This window comes from Heterodontus francisci, chromosome 12, assembly GCF_036365525.1.
Source record: "Heterodontus francisci isolate sHetFra1 chromosome 12, sHetFra1.hap1, whole genome shotgun sequence".
Classification (NCBI taxonomy): domain Eukaryota; kingdom Metazoa; phylum Chordata; class Chondrichthyes; order Heterodontiformes; family Heterodontidae; genus Heterodontus; species Heterodontus francisci.
The window spans coordinates 79743279-79755678 of NC_090382.1; the positions used below are offsets into that span (position 1 = coordinate 79743279).

General features: G+C 41.8%; 1 protein-coding gene across 5 annotated transcripts in view; it reads left to right on the top strand.

Moving 5' to 3' along the window:
- LOC137375953 (cyclin-dependent kinase-like 2) overlaps window positions 1–12400 on the top strand; it is a 197917-nt gene that overhangs the window by 68412 nt on the left and 117105 nt on the right. For 3 of the 5 annotated variants that reach the window (XR_010976103.1, XM_068043723.1, XM_068043724.1), the window contains exon 10: window positions 1478–1547. Coding sequence is in view for 4 of the 5 variants with exons in the window: in XM_068043723.1 (XP_067899824.1) it covers window positions 1478–1547 (70 nt within the window). In the remaining variant the exon portion in view is untranslated. Of the gene's footprint in view, window positions 1–1477; window positions 1548–5200; window positions 5477–6942; window positions 8404–12400 lie in introns of those variants that run through there. The other 2 variants (XM_068043725.1, XM_068043726.1) reach the window with 2 other exon arrangements.

The window sequence follows — 12400 nt, forward strand, 5'->3', positions numbered from 1 at the left end:
GTCACATGTAGGCCAGACCAGGTAAGGACAGCAGATTTCCTTCCCTAAAGGACATTAGTGAACCAGATGGGTTTTTACAACAATCGACAATAGTTTCATGGCCATCATTAGACGAGCTTTTTTTTTTTAAATTCCAGATTTTATTAATTGAGTTCAAATTCCACCTTCTGCTGTGGTGGGATTCGACCCCATGTCCCCAGAACAATACCTGGGTCTCTGGGTTACTAGTCCAGTGACAATACCACTGCGCCACCGCCTCCCCATTGAGAATTGGTTGACAGACAGGAAACAGAGTGTAGGAATAAACGGGTCTTTTTCTGGGTGGCAGGCAGTGACTAGTGGAGTACCGCAGGGATCAGTGCTTGGGCCCCAGCTATTCACAATATATATTAATGACAGGTGAAGGAACTAAATGTAACATTTCCAAGTTTGCAGATGACAAAAAGCTGGGGGCGGGGGCAGCTGTGAGCTGTGAGGAGGATGCAAAGAGGCGCCAATGTGATTTGGACAAGTTGGGTGAGTGGGCAAATGCATGGCAGATGCACTATAATGTGGATAAATGTGAGGTTATCCACTTTGGTTGTAAAAACAGGAAGGCAGATTATTATCTGAAAGGTGATAGATTAGGAAAGGGGGAGGTGCAACGAGACCCGGGTATCCTTGTACGCCTGAAAGCAAGCATTCAGGTGCAGCAAGCAGTTAGGAAGGAGAATGGTATGTTGGCCTTCATTGCAAGAGGATTTGAGTACAGGGCCTTGGTGAGATCACATCTGGAGTATTGTGTGCTGTTTTGGTCTCCTTATCTGAGGAAGGATGTTCTTGCCATGGAGGGAGTGCAAAGAAGATTTACTAGGCTTATTCCTGGGTTGGCAGAATTAACATATGAGGAGAAATTAGGTTGACTAGGCCTATATTCACTGGAGTTTAGAAGAATGAGAGGGGATCTTATAGAAACTTATAAAATTCTTACAGGACTAGACAGGCTAGATGCAGGGAGGATGTTCCCGATGGCTGGGGAGTCCAGAACCAGGGGTCACAGTCTCATGGGTATGCCATTTAGAACCGAGATGAGGAGAAGTTTCTTCACTCGGGGTGGTGAACCTGTGGAATTCTCTATCACAGAAGGCAGTGGAGGCCAAGTCATTAAATATATTCAAGAAGGAGATAGATATATTTCTTAATGTCAAAGGGATCAAGGGATATGGGGAGAAAGCGGGAACAGGGTACTGAATTAGACGATCAGCCATGATCGTTTTTGAATGGCGGAGCTGGCCCGAAAGGCCGAATGGCCTACTCCTGCTCCTACTTTCTATGCTTCTAGAGGTGATTGGACAACCTTAACTCACTATGCCAATTGGTTTCCTGATACTATGCACAAAAGACTGTCATCCTGTCCCCGTTCTATTTGGGCGCACCAGGTTAAAGTCACGTGGCTTTTTTGTTGAGAAAGTAAACTTGCAATTTTTTTTTTTCTTAGGGCACAAGAAAAAGTGAAGAAAAAAGCAAGCCCTTGTGGCAGCCAGACGGCAGAACCACTTCCAGCCCCAGTAAGTGATTAGACGTGGTGTACTTGCATCAAGTAGGTGTGGTTTACTTGTTAACTCATAAAAAAACATGCTTTTGAAAGTCAAAATACATTCCTCCATTTGCTAATTAGGTTAAGTTTTTTTTTGAAATAGAGCAGACTCACGTTTGCTTTATTTTGCTAAATAAGCAATCAGAAGAAAATATAGTCCTTGATAAACAAGTGACAGTGACTCTAAATGAAGTAGGTGGAATCATATAAACTACAGTACCTTTCCCCACTCATTGTATATAATTAGCAACATCATATTTGTAGTTTTTTCTACACTGGTTAAGAGTGAATATTCTGCCAATCTTTGAATCATTCCCCAGTAAGACTTTGGGCTGGCAACTTGTCTCCAATCTTTGTTGATGCTACCCCTTGGTTTGGCCCACTTAAGGCATGTGATAGCAACTGCTGGTGACTAGGTAGGGTCAGTTCTTCCACACTGTGAGGATACACCTCTGCTCAATGTTTTAATTTGATTGCAAGATCAAGATCAGGAACTCAACATGAAGGAATTTTTGGGTATCTTGTATTACTCGAGCACAGTCTATTAGGGTATCAACACGGTGCCCACCATGTCTGCAACAGCACTAGATTTAAGGTCTTTTAATTTTCCCCAAATTTAAAACAATCTTTCTTTTTGTTTTCCTTAGTTTCTTCTCCTCCGCTGCAAATGTATCATTGCCATATCAGACTAAGAGGCCAGGCAAACAAGCTGTTTCTGAGCCTCTACTGCTGTTCAGAAATATGGCTGTATTAGCCTTTTGATTTGTATATTATCAGATAACTCTTTCTGACATTCTACTTTAATTTCTGGAGTAGTGAGTAATATATTTATAAAGTAAAAAATCTTAATGACATTGACACAACAATCACTTTATAATTAAAGAAAGGGAACAAGCTCAAAGAAGGCAGCACAGTTATGCATTGTGCCTTGGACTGGGTGACCTAGGTTGGAGTCTCAGATTTTCACACCGAGAGTTCCCGGAGGATGGAAATCTGAATTGTGAGAGCAAACCTATTCATCACTTTCCTCATGGATATCCAGACATAGCGGAAAGGAGTTCTGGTGTTTGCATGGATTGCAAGACTACCCTACATAAAGGGAAAAGTTTACTGTGCCCACATCACCTGGCAGGCTCCTTCATACACCACTGTCACTTCCATGAATCATGAACAGATCCATTTTAATGCTCTGTAATTGGTGTGTGACCAACAGCAGCACATTATGCAGGTCTATGTCCACTTTCCTAACAGCTGTTGTGGTTGACTGCAGAGTGCACTGGTAATGGGCAGAATTTCGAATGGTAATTTCTGCAGAGAGAGAGGATGTGGGGCAGGAGCAGTCAAATCTCTTGTCTGAAACAGGTGGGAGCCTCGTGAATATATTTAAATCATGGTCATGTGAATTAATTAAAACACTGATGTCATTTTCTGCCCTTACTGCCTGAGAAATGCCACTTTTTTTCTCCTGCTCCAGAACCATGAGCTGTACAGGTTCTGAGGCAGCCAGTTTAAATGCTACTTAAGGGGATCTTTCAGTTGTAGCTTTGTATCAAATCTTTAAAGACAATTTTTTTGCAATAGTTTGTGGGTTTTTTTCACCATCAAGGTTTTAAAAGTGCTTATAGTCTCTATTGTAGGCCCTGATCTGTAATGAAATTTTGTTATTTCAGCTGTTTCTTGATGGGCATCCTTCTATGAATTCCTCCTCTGGCCGGAGAAACAGGAGGAAGTAGTAAACAGAGCTACAGCTCAAGGGAGAGCGATTAAAACAAAGCATACTTAGAGGAATTCTTACCCTCCCAATCGAGTTTATAGACCCAGAATAACATTACTACAGTTCACAAAGAAAGGAGGCTTTGATTTTCCAGGGAGTCAGTGATAGAATTGTGTCACAGCTAGCACAACCCTGCCTGTTGTAGTCAAGATCACTGTAATCCTGAACTTCTTTGCCTTCAGCCTCTTTCAGACTATCATAAGGGACATATATATGAGCAATATCAATTAGTATGCAATTCATGCTTACATTAAACAGGTGACTGATGCCTTGTCTGTTACAGCAAACACATTTATCACTTTCTCAATCGATTCTAGAAACAGCGAGACAGGGCTTTGGAGTTTGCAGAACTCCCGCAAGTCCAGAGCATAATTTACTGCATGGATATCACCCTCAGGCTCCTTCATACAACACAGACACTCTTACGAATCACAAAGAGTTCACTTTAATAATTTGTAACTGGTGTCTATATCCACTTTCTTAGCTGTTGCCATGATGCTTTTATAGTACATCAGGCATCTATTCCCTATTGTTTGTCCCTGCACAGCAAGTTAAACATTGGTTGCTTGGAGACAAGAGTTATCCCTTGCACATCAGCCTTATATTTCCTGTTAGAAACCTACATTCAGGATTTGATCAGATGAATGGGTCAATGAGAGCCCTCATGGAGCAGACCATTGGTGTCCTCAATAAATGATTCAGATGCCTGGGCAGTTCATGTGGCTTCTTGCAACATAGCCTAGGAAGAGTATTCCACATGATTGCAATGTGTTGAATGTTGCACATCTTTGCACTCAAATGGAGACAACAAATGGAACCACCATTGGAGGAGGGCTGTCTTTGTTTTGAGGGAGAGGACAGTATGAACATACCTGAGAGATGCTGTTATTACTGGTGTTACAGGTTGTTGAGCTGCAATGTCAGTTGAAGTGACCACATGGTCCATGGTTAACTGCAAAGTGTTGATGTCATGTGTGAGAACGTTACACGAGTGGGTTGTTCACTCTACCAGACTATTGAAAGATCCACGGCAGGCAGTCCAATGTCTTCAATAATCGTTGGTGCACAGAAAACAGTTTTTTTTTTAAAATGGTGGGCTGCATTTCTACCCAACAGAATTAGGGTGTGACTGGGCCTCCGGTTAGTGATTTCTTTGTCTTTTCTTGACACTTCATCCTGTTCCTGCTCACTCATGCTCAGTGAATCCCCCAGTGTAGTCATATTACACTCACCATCCATGTCGTGTAGGCTGCTGATTTCTGTGCTGCTGCTCAGCAGGTGATGGTGCATGATCATTAGACTTTTCATCGTCAGTCTGTCTGGCACGAGCATTTCCGTCTAGAAAAAGGAAATAGAGACAAAAGTCAGAATGTAGTTTCAAAGGCAAGCACTTGCAGGGTAGAAATTTGTCTTGGGTGGTGGTGCAAAATGGGTAGTATCGGATTGGCCACCCATTATACACAATGCCTGATATTCAGTTCCATTGCAGTCAATTAATTGTCATGTTCATGAAGTTAATGCATGCATAACTGAAAGCATCAAGTTAACAGAGATAGGGAAGATGCCAGCAACCCCTGCTGTGATGGGCAGATGAGGAGTGTGTTTTGAAAGCTCGCCTCATTCAAGCAAATAAATGGGAATCTGGAAACTGAGAAGAGTCCTCCGTTGACTCCTCTGGCCATCCTGCTCACTTCCCATTGCTTATGTGCTTCCATTGATCCTCATCAAAGAAAGTATTATTTGATAATGCTTTGTGCCAGCCAGTCATGTGCTGCATATAACCTTAATTGACATAAATTTTAACGACTTGGAGCAAATGATATTGCTGTCATTTATGATGGCTTCCACAGGGAAGAGAAGTACAAGTGTGGAAGGAGCATTTCCTGGATCAGCACATCCTACAAAGAAACAAAGAGAGAAGAAATGATTTACAAGCCTCTAGAACAAAGAACAAAGAAAATTAGAGCACAGGAACAGGCCCTTCGGCTCTCCAAGCCTGCGCCGATCCAGATCCTCTATCTAAACCTGTCGCCTATTTTCTAAGGGTCTGTATCACTTTGCTTCCTGCCCATTCACGTATCTGTCTAGATACATCTTAAAAGACGCTATCATGCCCGCGTCTACCACCTCCACTGGCAACGCGTTCCAGGCACCCACCACCCTCTGCGTAAAGAACTTTCCACGCATATCCCCCCTAAACTTTTCCCCTCTCACTTTGAACTCGTGACCCCTAGTAATTGAATCCCCCACTCTGGGAAAAAGCTTCTTGCTATCCACCCTGTCTATACCTCTCATGATTTTGTACACCTCAATCAGGTCGCCCCTCAACCTCCATCTTTCTAATGAAAATAATCCTATTCTGCTCAACCTCTCTTCATAGCTAGCGCCCTCCATACCAGGCAACATCCTGGTGAACCTCCTCTGCACCCTCTCCAAAGCATCTACATCCTTTTGGTAATGTGGCGACCAGAACTGCACGCAGTATTCCAAATGTGGCCGAACCAAAGTCCTATACAACTGTAACATGACCTGCCAACCCTTGTACTCAATACCCCGTCCGATGAAGGAAAGCATGCCGTATGCCTTCTTGACCACTCTATTGACCTGCGTTGCCACCTTCAGGGAACAATGGACCTGAACACCCAAATCTCTCTGTCCATCAATTTTCCCCAGGACTTTTCCATTTACTGTATAGTTCACTCTTGAATTGGATCTTCCAAAATGCATCACCTCGCATTTGCCCTGATTGAACTCCATCTGCCATTTCTCTGCCCAACTCTCCAATCTATTTATATTCTGCTGTATTCTCTGACAGTCCACTTCACTATCTGCTACTCCACCAATCTTAGTGTCGTCTGCAAACTTGCTAATCAGACCACCTATACTTTCCTCTACTTGATATTCAAGATCAACAATGCGTCTTAATCCTTTGGTAGAAACTGCAAATCAAAGCAAAGAACTATTATCTTAATGAAAAAGAGTTCAGCAAATCTTTTATTGTTTTTATGCAAAGATGAAGATATAAAAATAATGAAAAGCATCTGCACAATATATGAGCTCTTGTTCTTTTCCTTGTTCTGAAAAAAGAGCTCTAAGTGCCAAATTAAATTTCAAGAAGGCTGTGTCCCTTTAATAGCAACTCTATGACTGAAAGAGGAACTACAGACTGCAGAGGAAAATGGAAAAATGTGAACAGGAGAGTGAATAGTAAAAAATTCCAACTACAATGATGAGATGCAGACCACAGAGGAGAAATAGGCACCTTATTCTACCTCTCTGCAAAATAGGAAGGGACAAATAAATCTTGCCAGGCACGGATGAAATGGATCTCATCTCATTGAAGGAAGTGCAGGACAAAACACAGCGACACATGCAGGGAGAATGAAATGCAGAAGGAGAGAGGAGAAGAACCACCAAGATGGCACATCACAGCAGCTTAGTCCATCTACCAAAGGTAAGCAGTCTATGTTGCCGTCAATTACCAATAAAAGACACATGACTTTTGTAACCAATGGCAATATGTATCTTAACTTGCAGCATGCCCTTCATAGATAATGCACTAAAATATAATTCTTTCTTCCTCCAAAATAAGGCTGCCATCTTCCACCTCAGAGCAATTACCATTCATCAGCATAAGTCTTGCAAGACAAGAGAGAAGCAGATCTTCCCCAGATTTTATTGGACTAATGCAAGATATCAAGTGCTAAAGGCATCTCCCATGTACCTCAAGGTGTCTGCGAAAAAGACCATTTAAGTCGGCATTTCTACATCAGCAAGGGGGACTGTTTGACATTGAAATGCACTTGAACCTTATCTCAATTCTTGTAGCAAAAATGAATTGGAAGCCTTACGAAGGAAAGCTATCCAAGTCATCAACACTCATATTCGGTCATAGCTGAGTCATTCAACCGGAAGTGAACCTCGTGCTTTCAAGTTTGGTTCCCTCGCCCAGTAAAATTGTCCAGTTGCAGATGAGGACTAGGGCTAGTGAAAGAAGAAAGAAATTTGTAGGTAGTTGCACTTGTTAGAAATTGTAGACGAGTGCAAGAAGATGCTTTCCAGTGGGGCATGCACTCTGCACTCACCATTGGTTATAGACTCAAAAACGGTCCTTTTCCAATTTCTACCCTAAAGAAAGAACTTGCATTTTTTAAGGTGACTTTTATGTACTGAAGATGCCTCATAGTGCTTCACAGCCAATCAATTGCTTTGAAATATAGTCACTGTTGTTCTGTAAGCAAATATAGCATCTGATTTGAACACAGCAAGGTCCCACAGACAGAGCACGAAGATAAATGAACAGTTAATCTCTTTTGATGGAGTTGAATGAAGGATGACTATTGGGCAGTACCCTGGAATTTTACTCCCTGCTCTTCTTTGAAATACTTTGAGGGTAAATTTCCATGGGGGTTCTCTTGCTCTTCTGCCAGAGTTATGAGAAACAATTGTGAACCCCTCCAACCCCAGAACTGTCTTTTATTCATTGATGGGATGTGAGTGTCGCTAGCAATGCTAACGTTAGTTTCCCATTAGATTGCCCTTGAGAAGGTGGTGGCGAGCTGCCTTCTTGAACTGCTGCAGTCTGTGTGGTGTAGGTACACCAACAGTGCTGTTAGGAAGGGAGTTCCAGGATTTTGACCAAGTAACAGTGAAGGCGATATCGTTCCAAGTCAGGATGGTGTGTGACTTGGAGAGGAAATTGCAGGCAGTGGTGTTCCCATGCATCTGCTGCCATTGTTCTTATAGGTGGTAGAGGTCGCGGGTTTGGAAAGTCGAAGGAGCCTTGGCAAGTTGCTGCGGTGCATCTTGTAGATGATACACACTGCTGCTACTGTGCATCAGTGGTGAAAGGAGTGAATGTTTAAGGTGGTAGATGGGGTGCCGATCAAGCAGGCTGCTTTGTCCTGGATGGTGTAGAGCTGTTGAGTGTTGTTTGGAGTTGCACTCATCCAGGCAAGTGAGGAGTATTCCATCACGGTCCTGACTTGAGCCTTGTAGGTATAAAATTTACCCCATTTATATCCTTCTTTAACTCCTTATACTGATTATAAAATCATCTGTTTGTTGACAACTGCCCAAAAGTATGTAATTGAATCTATAAATGTTGTTTATGCCTTACGTATATTGTGTTTGGCAAAACTTCTTTTTCTGTTACATTTCTGTTCAAAACCAATTTCTGAATTAATTTTAGGAGCATCAAGGTGATGCTTCAATGCTAGGGAATGGAATACTTTTTCAACTTTTCTCATCCAATCAGTACCGAGAATTCCCAAGTCTGATGCTGCACAATCCACTACTGAGTAAATATTATTAAACACTTCTCCTAATATCATGCATGCTTTCTCCATAATCTAGGAGAACCTTAACCTTAACCTGGGAGGAATGCCATTGTCAATGTTTTCACCACCCACATGTTATTCCTACAGGCTCCCTGAGTGAGGCTGATAAGTATGTTTCAGTGATAAATATGTCAAGTGTTGACCCATTGTGCAGCCTTATCCCCAGATTTATTTCATTCTGAATTAATTGACTAATCTGCGAAGTAATTTGTTTCAGATAATGTTGTCTATATTTCTGGAAACTATATGCTAGAATCTGGGGGAGGGAGAGAGAACATAACAGAAGAAAACTAGGCAACGTCATCACAGAAACTAGTTGACTAAATATGAGACAGTGGTGTTCTCTGTGCTAAATCAAGTTATGGCTGAGGAACTTGGTGAGGAATAAATATCTTTAAGTAAAAGGTGCTGCTAATAGAAAATAGAGAACTTTTACATTTTGGGGTATTTTCTAACCTCCTTACTCTAGATAATTTTAGTTTTCGATCTCGAATCATTCTCATTGTAAGTCTCAGCACCCCATACCTTTCAGAGTGACTATCCTTGACTCAAAATCTAGGTAAGCTCATGGTAATATCGCTGTGAAATGAACAGCAAACCTTGTCTGATAATTCCTTTTAATTTTCATAAGATCCCACATAAACCCATTGTTTTAAGTTTAAAATATCAAGCTAATTTATTTTTACAGATGAACAAGCACAGAAGAATGATATAATATCTTCTTTCTTCTTTGGCCTCCTTATCTCGAGAGACAATGAGTAAGCGCCTGGAGGTGGTCAGTGGTGTGTGGAGCAGCTCCTGGAGTGGCTATAAAGGCCAATTCTAGAGTGACAGGCTCTTCCACAGGTGCTGCAGAAAAAATTGTTTGTCGGGGCTGTTACACAGTTGGCTCTCCCCTTGCGCTTCTGTCTTTTTTCCTGCCAACTGCTAAGTCTCTTCGACTCACCACACTTTAGCCCCGCCTTTATGGCTGCCCGCCATATAATATAGTTACATCTTAACTGTAGATATCCTTTCACCTAAATCTTCTCGTGGGAAAAAAAATAATAAAAAGATTGCAACTTAAGGAACTAAGCTAACACATTGTAAATAGCATTTTAAAGTTTTTACTTTCTTTAAGTAATATTGAACTGGCCAGTATTAACTGGCTTCTTTCCTGAGATATCAAAATATCTCCTCTTACAGGATTTCCTAACTGCCCCCAGCTTAAGCAGAAGTCTGTTTTTTTTATATCTGATTAGGAATTACTGGAATTTTGAATTCAAAATAGAACTGTCAGTCAAATATAAACTGAACCAATTGCACACTTAAGTTCAAATGATCTCACTCTCTCGAGCTTGTAACTGATGAAACTTGAACACTGTATTGGGATAGGCCTGGCACAACCTTCTGGCTTTAGCTTGTTGCCAAACACCACATGCATTAATGTATTTAAAGGGACATCCATGATTCAAAACTAGTCAGAAATACTTGAATTTTGTCGCAGCAATTAAGGACCTAGTTCCTCAATTGAAGGATATTAGTATAGTGGTGCAGATGGTATTAAAACTGATCTTTATTCAGGTAATGATTGTGTGCTGGCAACCAAGAGAATCTGTTTGACGTTGTCACATGTCAAGAAGGGAGGGTTTGGAGCAAATGTTCTGTACCTGTGTGAACAAGAAAATCTGGAGGAGGCATAGGAAGCAGCCAGACCACTTTCTCCTTAAGGGTGCTGACAGAATGTTGGTTGGCCACCCCAGAATCTCAATATCTGCCCTTGGGATGGAATCCAAGGTGCACGAGGCGTGGGACAATCCACAGTGGAGCATTCACCTGAAGGTAAGTGACTAAAATGCATGTGCAGTCAGTGTATTCCATTTGATTTGCTTCATCAGGTGTTTTAACTCAGAGTAACCAGCATGTTGACCCACAGAATTATGGGAATCAGAAGAGGGGGGCTAGAGGACAGTTCACCATGAAATCTCAGCTGACTTTGATGGCAAGGAGACCACCTTCCAGAAGTAGTACATGGTGGAATAGGAGAAACAATTGGGATACAAAGCATCCAGATGCACCTCCACCCAAATTGAGTCTATATCCAATCATCAAGCCACTAGGAAGGAAAAAAGCCTGTCTAATTCTTCAGGTAAGCTCTCCTCCTCTGTCCCCTGGACATTTCTTCCAAAATCCTATAAACACACCTTGTTAATATTTTAAATCAGGGTTATTTGGGATGTGTGGAGTGTAAGGAATTCATTGGTGTTTTCCATTGGAATTGACCTTATCAAGGTTTGTTTAATCGTAGGTTGAAATATCTAAGAACCCAATCAAAACCTAAATGTCAATTGAATAGGGTGATGCAAAATCAGGTATGCTTGAAACCAAAATAGAAAGAGTGCTTTGTGGACCGAGTTCCAAGTCGGGAATTTGGTGCAATTGGGATCTCTCTGATCAATATTTCTGAAGCTGCAATTTAGATTAACAGTCAGACTCTGACTTAGCACTTTACAACTGCAAGCTGGTTAAGATACCTAGTTAACAGAACCTGCCTGGCAATGGCAGTTAACTTTCAATCAACTGAAAGCACTGCAGTAGAAAGCTGACTTAGCAGTTGTAACTTGGGTGTGGCGGGGAGGGAAAAGGAATATAGTAGCGATATGGGACAGTATAGTAAGGGGGTAGATACTGTTCTCTGCAGCCGAGACTTCTGAAGGTTGTGCTGCCTGCCCGATGCCAGAGTTAAGGACATCTCCTTGCAGCGGGAGATGAACTTGGAATGAGAGGTGGGAGGATCCAGTTGTCATGGTCCACGTAGAAACCAACTGCATAGGTAGAACTAGGAATGATGTTTTGCTGGGAGAATTTGAGCAGTTAGGGTCCAAATTAAAATGTAGAACCTCAAAAGTAATCATCTCTGGATTGTTACTTGAACCATTCCCCAACTGACATAGGGTCAAGCAGATTACAGAATTAAATGCAAGGCTCAAAGAGTGGTGTGAGAAGAAGGGGTTTCGATTCATGGGTCACTGGCACCAGCACTTGGGAAAGTGGGAGCTGTTCTGTTGGGATGGGCGCCACTTAAACCGGGCTGGGATTAGTGTCCTGGTGAATCGTATAACTGGGGCTGTGGATAGGGCTTTAAACTATTGGCCCGGGCGGAGTGGAAATGTGGTGTACAGGTGAAGGTAGATTTAGAAATCTAATGAGAAAAGTCAGCATAATTGAACAGTGTAGCTATGTGGGTAAAGACAAGCAGAGTGGGACAGGAAGGGACAGAGAGTTTAACAGTAATAGCACATCAGCGAATAAGGTCTGCGCAGAGAACAGTAGTAAAAACAATTAAAGGCTCTTTATCTGAATGCATGAAGCATCCATAGTAAGATAGATGAACCAGTGGCACAAATAGAGATGAAAAAGTTTAGATCTAATCACCATTACAGAGACATGGTGACAAGGTGACCAAGGTTGGGAAATAAATATTTCAGGGTCTACAAAATTTCGAAAAGAGGAGGAGTAGCCCTCATAGTAAAGGATGACATAAGGACAGTCGTGAGAAAGGATCTTGGCTTAGAAGATTTAGGAAGTAGAATCAGTATGGGTGGAGCTTAAGAATAGTAAGGGTGAGAAAACACTGATGGGAAGAGTTTATAGGCCCCAACAGTAGTTATACCGTTGGACAGAACATTAAGCAAGAAATTACCGGAGCTTGTAACAAAGGCAATGTAATAA